The sequence below is a fragment of the Strix aluco genome, chromosome 4 (genome assembly GCF_031877795.1).
Source record: "Strix aluco isolate bStrAlu1 chromosome 4, bStrAlu1.hap1, whole genome shotgun sequence".
NCBI lineage: Eukaryota > Metazoa > Chordata > Aves > Strigiformes > Strigidae > Strix > Strix aluco.
In genome coordinates, this window is record NC_133934.1 from 95,668,667 (window position 1) to 95,687,123 (window position 18,457).

At 35.6% G+C, this 18,457-nt stretch overlaps 1 protein-coding gene across 3 annotated transcripts in view; it reads left to right on the top strand.

Annotated features, from left to right (window-relative positions):
- FSIP1 (fibrous sheath interacting protein 1) overlaps positions 1 to 18,457 on the top strand; it is an 83,080-nt gene that overhangs the window by 20,039 nt on the left and 44,584 nt on the right. For all 3 annotated transcript variants that reach the window (XM_074821538.1, XM_074821537.1, XM_074821539.1), the window contains exons 10-11: positions 783 to 944; positions 8,531 to 8,668. In XM_074821538.1, coding sequence (XP_074677639.1) covers positions 783 to 944; positions 8,531 to 8,668 — 300 coding nt within the window. The remainder of the gene's footprint in view (positions 1 to 782; positions 945 to 8,530; positions 8,669 to 18,457) is intronic.

The following is an 18,457-nucleotide window of genomic DNA, read 5'->3' on the forward strand; positions in this document are numbered from 1 at the left end:
TATGCCATGACAAGCAATTGTTCCTTCAAAAGGGAGCTGGGACTGGCATGTGGAACAAATACAGAAACTGCAACAAGGGAAGAGTTTGCATCCATGGGAGGGAGCTGCGATAGGCATGGCACGGTATGGCATGAGAGTGTTTTAAAGCTTTGACTTGGCTAAGGGGCTATAAAGTGAGATGCATCGTTAAGAAAAAGGGATTAGCTATCCAAATTGCTTCTCTTGGGTGTAAGAGAACTTCATCCAAGGGAGTTGTATAACCTTCAGAAGAATGGATGGGGAACTTGGGAGTTGTCTGATTGCTCTTTGGCCAGCTGGCATGGAGGCAAAGCAACTGGCTTTAAGCAATTTTATTTCAGGACTTCTGAGTGGATAGTCAGTAAGGACACAGGCTTTGGACTTTTATAGAAGTAAAATAATAGCAGGAGTCTGTTTAGGTTAACACAACACCTTTTTTACTATTATATTTTAACAATGCATGTAGATTCATGTATTTTCTAAAAATAAAATAAATGTATTTTTAAAGTGCATTTAAGTTGCTGCTTGGTTATATTTAAAAAGTGAAAAATTTATGCCTCTAATTGTTCTGTCATATCTGCTTTTGAGTGTGCTAGGTACATGAATATTTGGCAGCTTTCAGCTATATATTGAGATGGATGAAAACTTACATTTTATTCTTAAGTATGGTGTATTTGAAAAATAAATACCCTTGATGTGTAACTGCCTTTACAGTCTGTTTCCTTTGGGAATGAGGGTTAAATATTTTCTGTATCTTTCAATAGGAGGATGTATCTGGCTGGCTAGCACCAGAAGCGTACACACCTGAACCAATGGAATATCATCACCTAAAGGAGATAGACGTTAAGCTTCAAGTACTACGATCTGATGGAGATTTTTCTGTGATTTCCAGCTCTTGCTCAAAATCTCCAAGACAGGTTTATCAGGTTGTGCAGATTTCTTGTTTGAAGTGTGTGTTGAGTTCTGATGTAAATGAAAATACAACATGGGTCTGTGTTTGTATTTTTTTCATTTTTCTTTAGTATCTTCTATTTGTTATCAAAGTATATGTGTTAAAGAATGAAGTGAAATCTTTGGCTATAGAAATCATATGGAAAAACAATATGTTGCTATTTTGAGTGGTATATAATTCAAGGACTGTCTTGTTTTTAATATTTGTTGATTCCACACTTTCAACAAGACATTTCATATGCAGGAATTGGTAACCTCGATGTTTCTAACTGTGTGAAGGCCTCAGTGGTTTTGTCAGTGTAGTAACACGTTACCCATGGTAATTCATCTTTGGGAATTAGAATTAGGTTTCTTTTTATCTTGGGATTCCAAAAGTCCCTCTTCACTTATGATCTGAAAGATAAAGCAGTTACTGATAAACAATGTTAAAGACTGTGGAAAATCAGCTGAAATTGTATGTCCCTTGTTTTTAATGGCCTTTGTCTTTTTCCCTTGCCAGCAGTATTAAGAACCTTTGGGGCCTCAGCCCTGAGAAACGATTGTTTGAATTTTGTACATAGAAGACTCCAATTTATCCCATGCCCCAGTAATGTTGCCCGTGACATTACGGGGGAAATACAACATAAAGTACCATAAATCCCATTTTGCACTAATTTGCACAAAACTTGTTTACTTCTGTAAAATTTACAGTTTATAGCCAGAACATATTGGAGAACATACATTATACTGGAGGCTCTTTAAGAGCATATGTTGGCAAAACTGTTTTCAGTTACCAGTGTATGAGAAACATCTCTATGAACGGCTAAAATACCTGTGTGGTGTTTTTTTTCTTTTTCTAAAGGCACTTTAATGTATTTTTTTGTACTGACTTCTTTCTGAACTTCACGTTTTGTTTTACTTATAGTAGTATTTTCAGGTGCTCCGACAGAGGAGTCACTTTTTGATGTTGATCATTTACCAACTGGGATTTAATGTGTGAAACAGCAACTCCCTCTAGTGGGTAATCACTTAAGCAAATGCAGTTGGTGCCCAGTCACTTCAGGGGCATGGGCCTGAGCTTGCCACTGATTGCTGGATCTTGTGTTCGCTGTTAGGGGACATCAGCTTGAAGTTAGTGTGACTGCTTATGATAATGAACACTCTGGGAACGTTTATCCAAGAGGTTGTTGTTGCTTCCTTTTCAGGTAAAAGCTCAGAACTATTCAGGAACTTGCATTTACGTGTATGCTTATCGAAGAGTAATGCATTATCTTTTTGAATAATATTAAACTTAGCCAAAAAGAGAGCGTTAATTCCATAAATTGTCCTTCATTAGTGAAAAGCAGTTGCCCTTCAACTTAGTTTGCAGCATAGAAAAGGCTTTCAGACATTGTAGTTCTGGGAAACACAGGATTCCATTTGTCATTTTTTATTTTGTTCAGATAAACTTAAATATGTGAGTCACTTTAATGAAAGCTACCAAAGAATAGGACTATTTAAAGGTGGTTTATAAATTTAGAGAAAGAGCTAAACAGAATAAATATAAGTTGACGTGAGTAGGAGGCTTTAGTTATTTAAAATTGGATTTAGGACACTAATTTAAAAAAATAAACAATGAAAAGCAAACCCTCCTACTCGGCAGCTGTCTAATTTTAGAAGTGTCTTGATTTCCAAGTGCCTTCCCGGCTGACTCCCAAAATCCCATAGGTGCCTTCATTCCTGCTTCTCTGTGTGTCCAGAGCTGCTTCTCTCAGCAGCAGACAGGGTGTCTAGTGGTTGCCTTAGTTTCATTGTGATCCAGACTTTAGGCAAGTCAGTATTAAGTTCTTCATGGACCCTGATTTGGTAGGTGCAATCTACCAAATCTATCACCACTGTGACATGACTGGGCTTGTTTATATTTACATAGAATTTCAGTTGCTGATTTTTTTTAAAAATGATGAGTGGAGGAGAAAGTAGTAGTCTCAACTTTCAGGAACTTGACTGCTTAGTGTGGAAGCTTTGTACGAGGTCTAGCCTTTAGTCCTATGTTCTTGGTTATGGTTATATTTGTTTTGGTAGGTAAAAAAATCACTCTTCATACATAGCAATAACAACAGGTCAAGTTCTGAATTGGGTTATGCAAGTTCATTCTCAACACTTTGTTTTCAAATTCCTTTAATGGTTGCTTTTTCAAAAACATAGGAAGTAATGTGCAGCAGTAGCTGAGAAATTAGTGACTATTTTGAGTTTAGAGAGGTTCCTGTCAAAAGGCAAGAAAAATTTATTTTGACAAGTAGTTTTTCTAACTTAATTGCTACTCATGGTCTTTTTAAAAGAGCCTTGTTTATCATGATCAATATCCCCTAATATTGTTATAAACTGGAATTTTTAATGAAATTTCTTTTTAAAAAACTTTTTATTATTCTTGAAGCGTCAATTCTGATACCAGAAAACAGGTGGGTCACAGAGAAATATCAGAATTCTTTGTATAGAATGTCTCTTAGCTTGGTTGAAGGCAACTGATACCTACCCAAAAAGGGTCTGAAGAAATTAGTTGAATGATATTTTTGCTAAAAGAAGATCTTGTTTTGTGGTATGTTAGCATGAATACCACATGCAAGACAAAGTCAGTAAGACTTCTGGTTGTCTGCCCCTTGCTGGATTTAATTTCAGCTGTTTAATGACAAGATTGTCAATTGCTTCTTCAGCTGACCACACCAACTAAATGAGGAAGTAAACTAGCTATCAGCCCTGGAAGGCTGTTATTCTCTGTAAAACCAGGTAGAAGTGGGACACATTTAACTTACTAATAGAGTGAATTAAATATGAAGGAATTACTTTATTCACCCTCACACATATTCTCTAAATATTGTGAGACACAAAATATTTGTTGGTGAGACTGGGGATCTGTAGTATTCAAAACCAACAGGGATAATCTGGTATCGTTGAAGTCTCTATTGATTTCTTTTATTCAGAGTTTCAGTTTAGATTGTATCACTACTTCTTTCATAACTGAGGTAAATTCTGTGAACTTAATTGCTAGATAAAGATGTTGGCGCAGATGCTTTGAAATGCAAACTTGAATGCACTGCAATATTTGTTTCTTAGGAATTTGGTTTTTTAAAGTTTGTTTTTTTTAGATTAAGATACTAGGAGAGGGCTAAAAATATACCCTGCATGTACAGAATTTATTTTGAATGAGTCTAGTTGCTACAGGATACAGGTCTGATGGATGTCCTTTCCTTTGGAGAAGAGGCTAATTTCAGTGATATTAATCTTTCTTCTAAAAATCAGTGCTGAAATTCTTTCTGATTTCTGTGAGACAAATGTGGATTTCATCTGTTGTGGTTGAGTAGGGTACAGTGCATTAGTGATGGGAAACATTGGGAGAAATTGTTAGTGTGTAAATCATCTGCTTGGATTTTCATTTAGAATTTTAGAAGTAATTAAAGCAAAATTAGTTTAGAATTGCATATCGTAAAGCTGCACGTTCTCTTCTTCCAAGAACTGCATTAGATATAACTTTCAAAATGCAAACTCTGGCTCAATGGGAGAGCTGCCTTCTGCCACTGGAAGATACTTGGCAGGATATAAGATCTATACTCTGACTGTGAAGTCTGTAACAACTGGCTTTAATTATCCTATGGTACCATAGCTGAGCTGTTCCAGAGGAGCATTCAGATTCATGTTTTTGTGCAATGAGTCCAGCTGGATTCAGAATGCTTTTCCATGACTAATGTTCTTTTTTACATGGAAATGTTTCTCATCAGAACTGTATTTATCTCTGAAACATTTCCTTGTTCTGGTGCCAATTTTATTAAATATTTAAAAATGCTTCTGTCTTACTTAATTTGTTCTTCCCCCAAAATATTAAGTTGAATATAATCCTGGTACAGGAAAATGGTAGGATGAAGAATAGGAAGTGTAAGACTCTGTGTGATGAGTACAGTTACCAGCTTGAAAAACTGGAAAACTACCTGAAAATAAAAGGAAATGGAGACAGTGTTTAAAGAAACAATAATATCTGTCTGTTTGATTGTCTTATAAAGAGAATTATTTTAATGTTATTACCTTGATGAGTTCTTTTTTACCTGATTGGGTTTCTGTTATGAAAAAAAAATCAATTTTTTAATTATAACAGTAGACTATAGTTAACAGTTTAAAACTAAATAAATACTCAAAATGATAAAAAATTCTGAAGAAACTAATGTTTCAGTTAATGAACTCTTTGATAGCCTATACTCTATGGTTGTGCTTCACCAAATCAGATGATTTTGACACGTATCTCTATTTCAGGGCATGGTTAGAAGCAGGTTAATAAGCTGATCAGCCAGTTCTGTGGCTCAAGAAGATTGTGTGATACTAATGTCTTTCATTAGGTGGGATTTTGTTTTTATTGTTTTATAGAATTTTGGAGAAAAGGGAATGCAACAAATAATTTTAGCCATTTCAAATACTGGCTATTTCCATTTTGCATTATGGTCATTACAGCTTTCGCTGTTGCGAAGTACTTATATCTTCCCTTGTGTAATATATCTATCAATTTTATTTTCTACCTCATCTTTAAGATTTTTAGATCTTTATTAATCTCAATTGACTTTTACTACCTACACATGCTGTATAATTGAAACTGAGTATGTTTTGAAGCATCTGAAACATTGACAATGAAATGTTTTCTGTGATATAATACTTCCTACGTTTATTTCATGATGTATTGAGAAACGTATTAAAAAATCAGTAAGTGGGGAAAAGTCTTAACTTTGCTGATATGGTGTGAGTGCTGATCAGTTACTATTCAGGGATGAGAGAAATGAGACTGTAAGAACTACTTCTGTGAAAGCAGCAGCTTAATGCTCCATAGTGGTCAGATATAAAATAGATTATTAGGAACAATTATGAAAGGAATACAGAATGAAACAGAAAATGTCACTGTGCTGCTGTACACATCTGTAGCGCACCATATAGCTTGAGTATTGTGCAGTTGTGGTCCCTGGATCTCATAATCAGTACCAAAAAACCGGAAAACTGGTTACCAGAATGCTCAGAAGTGTAGAATGGCTTCTATGCAAGGGGTGACTTACACAGAGACATTCCTCAGTTTGGAAAAAAGGAGTCTGAGGGAATGTGATTTGAAGTGTGCAAAATCATGCTGAACGGAGAGAGTAAATGGTAACAATTTTTTTACCATCTCATCTAAATAGAATTATATCAGCTGTGGATGTTGATGGAGAAATGTTGAAACAAGTACTTTTTACTTCTGTTTTCTGGTAAATGTTCATAGTTCGAGTTTTATCCACCACACTCTGATAAGACTTGGTTAAGTATCTTGGCAGAAATCAATGTTCAAGAAAAATTTGTGGAGAATAAAGTTGTCATGTTAATCCCAGTTAAGAATTTCTTTTGATAGAACAATATTGTCTTCCTAGAGAAGCAGCCAGGCTTAAAATCATCCTAAGTGTAATAAAAGGAAAAATAACTTATGATACGTTTTCTGAAGTTTGAAGAGGTTGCTCGTAAGTGTTTGTAGTTGCTGAGCTGTCTGTAAAATGAAACATGTACGCCTGAAACTATTTGAAAGATTAGGACAGAGGTCTGCATAAAGCTTTGCTTCATAAATGTGTGTTGAGAAGAAAGTAAAAAATGTGAGGGTAGTAACTTTTTTATGACCCCTCTCACTGTCACCTTTTAAAATCTAGCTGGTATTGCAGCAATAATGTTTTGAGATGATGGTTGCAGTTTGATCTCTATTCTTCATTGAGGCAGAGTTCACATAAAACTATCAAGTAGTCCATGCATACAACCCCCAAAATAAAATATCGGGAAGTATAGTATAGTATTTAGTGATTTCTCAGTACTACTAGTTGCATATTTTTGTAGGTGTATTCATAACATTGCTTATTAAACCCTACCTGCAGCTCTGATCCATGCTGAGCACTAACTACTCACATGGCAATGCCTTTATATATGCACAGATCGAAAGATTGGATTTAGAAATGTAATTGCAGAAATATCTATAACTTTTTTTTTTCCCCCAAAGAAAAAGAAATATGATGCCATCATGTTGCTCCCTGCCCTTCCATGAACAATTTCACTCATATTAAAATCACTGGAAGAACGAAGCCATGTAAAAGCAATTCCTCTTATTAGAGGGAGCTTCAGTTGTTATACTTAGAGCTGCTTGGCCAACTCTATATTTATACTGCAGATACAAGGGTCATATCCTTGTTTCATGTATTAATAAACACAAGTTTAAGTAAGTCCTTTGTTTTTTTTATGTTCTGTATAGATGTCAGTCATGCAGATTTCTTGCCATTGGGCATCATATTTAATTAAAAACCTCTCACTGTATTTAGAAGCATAGCTTGAGACACTCAATATTAAGAATTTGGCTTTAAGTGGCCCACATTAAACTTCAGTCCTGTTTGGAGAGATTCTAGTCATTAACAGATGGTGCTGTTTATATCTCTGTTATAGGAAAATTTACTAGTATTGTGGTACTGCCAGCTATTGCTGATTGTAAATATATATTCAAAGATTTGTACTGTGTTAAAATAGGTTTATTTTCAGGCAACTAATAGTTTGGTTTAAATGTCAGAACTCATAGATTTGTTCGATGTTTAGAAAAACTTGTTTACAAATGTCCGCAGTTTTTTATATATTGTAGTTGAGAAATTTTCTGTTGAATGTTAAATTGCAAAGGTTGTTTTTCTTTCCAGTTAGACACACTACTTGAAATTCTTTTCCTTGTGTGTGTTTGTTAAGATTGCTTGAGCTGATTCTGAAAATAAGAATGAATAGAGTATGTTTTTATTAAATGGTTACTTATGTTCCTTTGGGTTGAGTTGACTAACAGAGGGGTTTTTTTGGTTGTTGGTTTTTTTTTTTCCCTCTACCATTATTTGAATTCCTTGAATTCTTCTATAGGATCTTTCGTTTGCAAGAGAAAGCCCTGTTTTTTTCCAATTACAACATAACTTCGCTGTTTTGCCAATAGTTGTTGTTCTTAATGATCTAAATTACATGTAATATTGAACCTTGAATGTATTCAGGACTGATACAAACTTCAGAATCTGATCCAAAGCTACTGAAGAATGTGAGAAAGTGTAACCCAAAAGGTCAATAAAAGTTGTGCATCTAACTCCAACTTACAGAGAGAAGGTTATTTCTCATTTACCACAATATCTAGTAAACAAAACCTACAGTCATTTCAGTTCAGTTCTTCCTTTCCCTTTTGGCCTAATTCTGATTCTGGTGTGGTTAATAGGAGCAAGCTTTAAACCCCTCATTCAGTCTCCCCGATTCTCAGTGCATTTTTATTGTGGTAGTAAAATTTAAGCATCAAAGGGTTAGCTCTGGAGACTAAGAAATTCCTCTTAAAATGCGAAGGGGAAGAATTCTTTTACTGAAATAAGTCCAGCCTGATGTTTAGCTGTTGTATTTCAAAATGTGTGATGAAAGTTAAGCATTTGCCAAATTAGAAATGGAGACATTATTCTAAACTTTTCAATGTTTTCCTAATAGGAATCAAAAGAACACTCGTCTGGCTTTGAAGCAATATAAAGTCATATATTTAATTTCTGCCTATCCTTCCTTTTGTCAGGAGTGTCTGGTTTATGCAAACAGAAGTCTAGAAGCAGTTCCAGGTGAAAAGGTTCTGCGAGACAATAAGGAACAACGTGATCAACAAAATCGTCTGAAAGAAATAGATCATCAGCTGAAATCCCTAGAGAGAAATCTTGTAAGTCTCCTAGTTTTGTCGTATTCTGTTTTTCCTCTCAGTTTGAAAACTTTGGAGTTTATCATTCCATGTGTCTTAAAATAACATAAAATTCTGCAACCTTGTGTAAATTCCTAAAGGAATCTCCAAAGAAATATACTCGCAAAAGTCTCAAATAATTTTTCTTAATCTGGGAAATATTTTTCAGTCGTAATGCATGTTTCCCTTTAACGTAGTGTCTTTCATAGTGAAAGAAATTATTCTCCTCTCTTCCTCCCCAGAGGGGAGATAGCATAAACAATCATATATAAATATATCCTAAAAGGATTTTTTTATGGCTCATATAATTCAGCGTTCTTTGAAGGACTGGGTCTGGTTGGGAATGTTGTATACACTAAGTTGTTGTGTGATTTAGTTTTGATGAATTAATTTAGTGTATTTTTGTAACTTAGTTTTAATTTAATACATGAATATCATAGGTGCAAGGACCTTTAAAATAGGAGCATGTGAGTAAAATGGTAGTAAAAAATCATAACTGTTTTAGAATAAGTACATCACATCTCATCCTTAGTACTACTTTGAGTAAAAGCAAGTAAGGAAGAGGCAATTTAAAATCCAAGAGAATAATTTTGTTAAGCTAGTAGGCAGAAATTATGTTTATTTCTAAGTCCTAGAGCCAGGATTGACAAACCAAAACTTATGTACCTCTCTCAAGGAATATATTACTATTCTTTTATCTTTCAGTGATTATAATTGATTACATTACTCTCCAGTTACAATAAGGAAATTTAACTAAAAGCTAGTGACAGGGGAACTTAAGGACTTCAGAAATCTTTTTACACATTTTTAAAGATACATTGTAAATGTGCTGTTAGATCTGTGCTGAAAGAGCTACAAAGCAGCCTATACAGAAGAGAATTAGGGAGAAAACATATAAAACATTAAAAAGCAGATGAATTCTAAAGGAGTGTTGTCATTTGTTTGACCTTAAAGCTGATGTTGGTGTTTGGTTTTGTGTTGGATCTCTCATGAATCTTCTTAAGAGCACAGGAAGAAAATATCTTTCCTTTTTTTTTTTTTTTTAATAAGTTTGTACAAAACTTTGAAGTTTTGCCTTGCTTAGGTGAAGTCAGGAATTAAACTGCTGAAAATTCAAAGGAACATTACTGCATTACTGAGCTGGCAGTAGTGGTTAAAACCTGGATATATGTGCCTATTTTTAAGATTTTAACATCTTTGTTTAGTCTTATTTTTATGCTTTGAGATGAGAAAGCTTTTGTTTCTCCATAGAATGTGCTGTGCGGAGAAGATGAACTAGTATAGTAGTGTATGAGACTGAGGTGAGCTGACAGCTGGCATGGGTACGAAGATGGATTTTTTTCTAGTAAACCCCCAGTATTTTGGTACATTAGCAAGAGTCATCAGTATAGGTAACTGACATAAAAGATGTGCAAATGAAGAAGGTGGTGGTTGGGAATAGTGAGTATGGATTTGCCGAGGGCATATCATGCTTGACCAGCCTGATTGCTGCCACTCATTGGGAGTTATGCTGGAGGACTGGGCTGACAGGTACCATATGATACTTGTCAAGGACAAAGGCAGAGCTCTGCATTGGAGAGGAACACCTTGCACTCTAACAGTGCAAGGTGGAGCCTGGCTGGGCAGAGAGCAGCCCTGCTGAGAAGGACCCGGCATTGTTGTGGACAACAGACTACAAGTGAGCCAGCAGCGTGCCCTGCAGCCTGCAGTGATGAAGATTAACAGCCTACTTGGCTGTATCAACATGAGCATAGCCAGTAGATAGGAGAAGAGATTGCTCAGGCAGACCTAACAGTAGCTTTTCAATAGCAAAGAGGATGTTACAGAGAAGACAGTTGCAGTATCTTTACTGAGTTACATGGTGGGAGAAAAAGAGATGATATTCGTAAATTGAAATGGGGGGGGTTCCAACTGTATTTAAAGAAAAAAATCCTCTGAGAGTAGTTAAGAACGAGAAGCTAGTTGCATGGAGAGGCTCTGAAATCTCCATCCTTGAAAATTTTGCAGACCTGGCTAGACAAAACCATAAGGCATTTGATCTGATCTCCTAGCTGATGCTACTTTGAACAACAGGTTGGACTAGAGACCTCCTGACACCCCCCCCCCCCCCCCCCCCAATCTGATGATTTTTTAAATCTATAATGCAAAGCATCAAGAATTTTTATGCATTTCTCAGGTGGTAATCTTTATTATTACTACATTGAAGGAAAAATAGTAATTTTTCATGGCTGTGCAAGAAATTGGTCTTGTGTGTAGCTGATTTCAGTGTTTTTCATGTAGTCATAAAAACATTAATATATGAGTTTGTGTTGGACCAAAAATTCAAGTAGTCTACCTTTGGCTTGTGTAGGTCTTTATTCAGCAGTAGGCTTACCTTCTGCTGTTCCAGTTATCTTTTATCACCCTCAAAAAGGGATTTCCAGTGCAGATCAGATAGCAGCATAACTGCAGTGGTATAATCTCAATTACCAATAACACTGTCGCTACAGTTGCAAAAACTTCAGCCACTATCACATATCCAGGATTTATGCTGGCAGGGCTGGAACTGCACAGCCAGTATACTTCTAGCAGGTTTAAAGCTAATTTGGATACAACTACATGCAGTCCAGGCTTTGATTTGGAGGAACAAAAAAAAGCTAATTGACACATTCTTCCTGACATCAGTTAGTTTTACATACTTACAGAGTGTGGGAACAAAGACTTCAGACAAGGAGACAGTGATTGCTTTAGAAGCTGTTCACTTGTGCATGTGGGTCACTACGGTAGGGCAGCATATTTAGCTCTTATCTGTTCACAGTACCAAAACAATAGTAGACCTTCATTTTAATATGCTGCTCTATTATGTTAGTCAGTTAAAAGATAGGAGGCAAATAACTGGAGGAATTCTGTGGAACTTCAGTATATTGAATAATGGGTAAACAGATAAAATAAGTCTGCGCATTGTCATCTTTTCCTAGTCATTGACCTTTATAGTGCTTTTTGTCACTACTGACCTTGTTCATGAGGCAAACACAATCTGAGGAAGTGCGTCTGGGAACTGTATGATAGTCTACAGCAGGCCTGGGAAATGCAGTGGGCTGCTGACTCATTTAAATATTTTGTATGTAAATGGGTCAGTTCCAAGTCTTGGTTGGGTTATAGCAGTATTGTTTGGTGTCACATTACATGCAGACTCTTGCAACATACCACGCATTTTTCCTTGGCTAGATTGTGTGTATTTAGAATGCTAAATCGATAAGACTGTAATGTTAATTTCCAGTGTTTATAAATGTAGAATATGTCATCTGTACCAATGCGTAACTCATGGCCAGAGTAGCATTGCTGCGTGCTGTGCAGCACCTGGTAAGGCTTCTTCAGGGGGACATACTGTTGTTCTTATCAGCTGCTGCTCTGTAGCATGACTCTGAGATCACAGCATATGGATATGAAATATTTGTGTATTAGGTCCTCTGTGAGATACTTTGGTTGCCAGTGTAAATAAAGAAGTCAACTCTGAATGAAAGTAGGTTTTTCCTTCTAACAGTAAAGCAAAATATATAGAGAATGTACACTTTTTTTGTGTGAATAAAGAACAGCCTTCAGAAAATACTGCTTTTTTCTTAGTTTCAAGTCCTTGATACCTTCTAATCTTATTTCTGGAAAATACAGTTATTACTAGAGAAGACTGGACAAAACAGCATGTATCACCTTCTGATGCAACATACATGATTGAATAAAATTTGTCTAGTTGGTGTGGGAATGTATAACAATCAGATAGCTCTTATGCAGTGTGGTTTGGGTGCCTTGTTTCTATACCAAAGTAATATTTTGGCCATCAATTCTGTAACAATGTTAGCAGCAAAACTGCTTTCTGCCAAGAAACTGCATGATGAAAAGCTAAACTGAATGCTTGGGTTGAGGGTGCGTGTACATAGATGGCATATTTCCAGAATAATTTAATTATTAATTAATTTCTGGAAATGCTGTTTGTTATTCAATAGGTGGCACTCTTCACTGTATGTCAGAGGAAGAATGCTCAGGCATGGTTCTAGGGGATATGATTACTGGTGAAAATGTCATTTCTGTGGTATAGAATACAGGTTGTGAGAGATTGCCTCTCACTTTTGGCAAGATTCCAGGAGTGCAGCTTTTAATGTTCAGTTATTTTTCTAGCTTAGCTAATTAAATTGTCTATTTAAAATTCCCATTGCATTTAAATTTCTCCTTTATTCTTTCCTAAACCACTGTAATTTGCTGTGTAAAATTGGAAATATATTCTCTGCTCTGAGTAGAGGAGGTGATTTGTCAGCAGTTAGGAATGTTATTTCTGAATGCATGGTTATACTGGGCTTTATAATTTTAAAATTTAATGTCCGGGAGATGACTTTTTAAAATGCATTTTAAAAATCCCTCAGATAAAATCTCTTGTTTGTTTTGTTTTGTTTCCTAGGTGGAAATTATGGGTAGTTTGACTAAGCAGAAATTAGGTCTATGTGTAAGGGAGTAACTTACAGTAGGTATGAAGGTAACTTTATTTTTTTTGTGTGTGTATAGTAGAATGCTGTATTTCTTCCACTACTGCAAAATGAATTATTCAAATGGATTTGGATAATGGTAGCTTTACTCTGACCTTCTCTTCAAGGGGGAGGACTACATTCATCATATTTCTGGAGCAGGCTATTTAGTAGGTGCTGGCTGCTGAAATATTAACATGTATGGGTTCCTCCACTACACCTTACCTGATGTGTGCTGTGAGACTTCATGGTTTCAGCTAAGTCTGGAACTGAGCACACAAAACAAGGTTGGAAGATAAAACTTTTACCTACTTTGCAATCGATATAAAAACCAGAAAATCTGCTCAGTGCTATGCTTGAAGTAATGAAACTAAGGGCTTTGGAATCTGAGTTCCTCCTTTATTTTGAAAAAATTGTCCCCAGTGAATTAATATACCAAAGAATGTATTGTATGCATTGTTGAAATGCATTGTGAAATTTCAATCCAACTGAAATGTATCTGTACCCTGGTTTCTGGGCCCTTGCTGAATTTCTTTCGGGTTTTAGTTTGACCTTAGTTCACTTGTTCTTCATTTGAAACCATGGCTGACTCTCTCCACATTCTTTCATCTTTCAGTTTCCTGGAAACCATTGAGCTTATCTTTGTTTTGTGAATTGCATTGTTAACTGCTGCTTCAAAAAAAATGTTCAGCTGTTAAATGCGTGTTGCTGAGCATTAATGAAAAGAATTTTATATAGGAAGAATAATAAATGTAGTTATTTTTCAATTGTGGCTTCTACTAGTTGGCCATTTGTGACAATCCAGTAGCATATTTGATGATGTGTTGAATTTCTTCATGGCAGTAGGTTTAAATGCACATCCAAGCAAGCTGTTAAGTAGGAGTTTCACCTTTCCTGGCTATATGTGTGTTTAATTCAAATGTCTTACACTGGAAGCCAATTCTTTCCTTGCAAAATCTGATCACAGATGCCTGTTTTGGGCTTTTGGTTAGATATATAAATAAAAAATATTTCAAATGCATATTGAATATATATGCATACGCACATATATGTATTAATAGTGTTACCTCTTAGCATGAGTGAGGAACTGATACCTACTTTTAAAAAAAAAAAAAGTTTCCTTACTTGCAGTAAGTACTTTTAAAACCCAAGGTAAATCTACTTTACCTAGTCTTAAATTTATCATCAGATAGCTGTACATTTCTAGGAAGTATTTTTTGACAAGTTTATAATTATTTATAATAAATAATTTGAAAGCTATAAATCACTATAAATTTTTTGTACAAATGTTAAAATTTTAATACTAAATTATATTAAAATACTAATCAGTTAAAATTGTAGTGATGCTTCTATTTTATATGGAAAATTATTAAGATAATATTTATGTAGATGCTGGAGCCAGTTAAATTGGACTACATCCATATGATAGTAAGTAACATTGCCAACTCACATCATAGGTATTAGTTGTGCATTGATACTGTGTGGAGAAATCATTGCTGGAATTTGAGACCCACAATGATACCTGTTTTAAACATAATGGGTTTCTAGATGAGAATGATCAAATTCTCTGTCAATGCAATGTACTGATTCTCCTTCTCCCAAAACATAGTTTCCAGTTAAGATGACAACTCTGCAACTCTGCTAATCGTTTGCCCCAGAATGCATAGGAGAAAACTGAGAAGCATCTCCCTTCTTGTACTTCTCTCAGCTAATTTTGAAGAAAAGAAGCCTTTTGTCTGTCGTCCCCTACCCCGTATTTGTTCGCATTCTGTTTCCCAATATCTTGTGTGGGATCTCATTTTCTTCTGTAGAGTTGAGCTTTCTTGTCTTTTTTCTCCTATATATTATGATGTTTGCTATCTTAAAAGAGCAAACAAACCGTCTTTGACTACCCACCCATCTCTAAATTCATGTAGCGCTATTTATAGTAATTGTTTGATCTCCTTTAGTTTTGTGTCTCTAACATGATTTAAATTTAACTGTAACTGCACTGCTTTCTTAATTGTCTTTATTTATAAATGTCATTCGACACCATAAAACAGATTCTTATTGGAAATGTGTTTTGTCGTAGATGATGACAAAATTCATGAAAACTGATTAGCTTCTATGGTCTTATTATTCTTTCAGTATATCCTTTGTCACACCCTCTGTTCTCTCTGACTTTCAACAGATATAAGCGTTCTTGTATTTGCTTATTACTGTTTTTACTGTGCCATCCATTTATCTGCCCCCTGACCTCTCCCACCATCATGTTTAAACCAAGATGCATGTATCCACTTGCAAGGCCCTTTTTCATTCCTTAACCCCCCTTTCTCTCAACCTGTCATCTTTAGTTCATGGTTGAGATAAATACATGGCTTCAAAGTGCCTTTCATCAGCCAGTTATATTTTCAAACAATTGTATATTGCTCTGCTTCCCTCATGCCTAAAGCCTTTTCAAAACACTTTTCAGGGAATTGGTGAGGATTGTATTTCTGGTTTAAGACAAGCATATTGATCAGTGGAGTTTCAGTGTTTTCCAGGTACTTGACTACCTGTGTATATGCAGCTTTTGCATGGATATACTTACAAGTTTGTTTGGCATTTTCTTTTCTCCTTTCTTTTCCTGTGTTCCTATAACATCTAGCATCACAGTTCAATGCAATGACTATGTTTTCTAGCTGTGGTGGTATTAAAGTAATGACTAACAATTTCTCTGGTTAGTACAGGTGTCCACAGCATAAAATTTTCATCATTGAAGTGTACATGTCCTTTTGAGGCAAGGAGAAGGTGTTTACTTGTTGTTACATATCTCTATTGGCAAATTTAGGAATTCCTCATTCCTTGCTGCCAGTTAGCACTGTTCTTTAATCTCTGTAGGAAAAAAGCCTTGTTTTTGTTGGCCTGCTTGCACCCTGTGCACTAAAGAGAAATAGTCAGGAAAAAGCCTCTGTTTCTCTTGAAGTGTTATAGGGTAAGGCTGTTGTTTATACTTTGCCCTAAGATGTCACGTTCAAAATGAGAGAAGAAAAACAATAGGGCTGCTGTAGAGGAAACCTTCTGCAACATGTACTTACGTGTAGTTTATCCTTTTATGGGTGAGTATTAACATCTTGATCTTTTGATAAGTAGCTTATAAGTGCATCTGTCCATCTTAGGGTTGACAATTATGTAATTTAGAGTCTGTGATAAATGTCAACATAGAAATTTTTTGGCTGTAAATTTTACTTATACATGTGTGTCTCTGTCTGCATATACAAACTATGTAGTAGAGCTTTAATCTTTTCTTGAGACACTTTAACTTGTTAGGCCTGGATGGATGTGTAATCAAACAGCATCTCTGAAAGTGGAGGATGTAAAGCACAGGGTGCTGGTAAAACTATTTGACAGCCACATGGGGCTCCTAAGCCAGAAATGTCTTAAATGTCCTAGCAGGATGTGACTTTTATTATAAATATTTGTAATATTGGTGTTGACATGTATTTCAATTTAAGCTATATAATTGTGTATGTATGTTCACCTATAAAAGGCGACAGTATTAAAGAAAAAAGTTATTTTCAGTACAATTCCTAAGAGTATACAAATTCCATTAAATCTATAGATAAGATGGATATTACAATTAGTATTGTAACAAAACTGATGGCATACTGTGGTAAATCTGATAATCAGAGGTTTATGACAAAGCTTAGTTGAAAGCTAGAAGTATTTCTGATGGATTTTTGGCTTCTAGAAACAGTTTCCTGAGGTGACAACAGCAGTGTTTCTAGCATGAATGCAATAATTTTCTTTTCAGAAACACTGTAATCCTGTTTACAGAGTCAAAGTTGGTTTGAGAAAAGCTTTGAAAGTTTTGTCTCATGGATCTAAATAGTCTAATTACGCAGCATATTTTTTAGTTATGCTGCACAGTGTAGGCCAGTATCAAAAAACATTTAGGAAGTTGGGATGTCCCTTTTCCAGAAAATCTTCCCTTAAAACATTCCCTCTCATTAGAATCTGAAGAGCCGAGGTCATAGAAACTTTTGATGGAAAAGTTCTGTAGATACCTAGCATTCTGCTACTGAGTATTCATACCGGTTGCCAGTTTGGCAGAGTTGGACATCTCGTGGCCTATCTCATGCCTAAGTCTATTTTTTAATTCCCAGACTGAGCATTCCTTTGTCTATGGGCTTTGTTTGCTAGACATGCTCAGAGTGTGCCAATACACCCAAGAGCCATAAGTACAAAGCACGTTACCAATCATGATCAAGATTATGCCCATTTTCTTTTAGAAACATAACCTAGGAAGTTAGCATCTGTCTTGGAGTACTCCTCCACTTTCTTCAACCTCAACAATTTAATCTCATTAGCTTTGTCTCCATTTTTCTTCACACAAGAGTGACTCAACCCCTACCTATTTTTTTTTTTTTTTTGTAATTTTGAAAGGAGGAAGGACTTCATCTCTCCAGTGGTGAAATTAAGATATTCATCCAGGAACACAAAATTCAGGGCAAAACCAGCATAAATTAGAAGGGAAATATTTCTGTAGCACAGTGATGGGCTGGAAGAAAGTGGTTGTCTTCATTTTCTGACATGCAGGGGGTCCCCGTCCCTTTCTGGTGAGATCTAATTGTTGTTCATATCTTGGTCATATAGTCTTTTCAGCCTGGACTATTTGATAGTCTTTGCTTAGAGGGTATATGTTTTTTCTTCTGAGTGAATTTATCTTCTCTAATGCTTTATTGCAAAGCAGTGTCATTCCACTGTGGTGTGTATATATATAGGTATGTATTGAACACTAAACAATATTTGTTGCTAAGAAGAGTATTTAAATGTTCTGAATGCTTTCACTTTCTGGGAAGTTCATGGAAAAAAAGATTAAAACTGGATAACTGCTTATGCAAGCATGAACATGTGGTTGTAGCAGACCTTTTTTCTTCCCGTAAATGAAAGCTTTCCTTCAATGAAATCTCAAGGAAAAGTGGTGTCTCTCAGCAGGGAGTCTTCATTCTACGGGAAACAAACATTTTGTGCCTGTCCTCTGCTATTGGCTTAAGTGTAATAGAAGCTTATTAAGAGAATGCTGGAAGCTCCTGGTTTGTGAGGAGCCGTCTACAGGACTTTGCCCTTTTTGTTGAAGTCATGTGTATTACTTTCTCAATTTCATAGGATCTTCTTATTGAAGAAACTCTTGCCAGTACAGGCTTTTGCAGTTAGTGCTCTTTCTATTAAAAAAAAAAAATCCAAAGATTCGTATATGAGGATAAGAAGATTTGCATATAAATATAGCACATTTTAAAAGTTTTTGGATCTATCATAT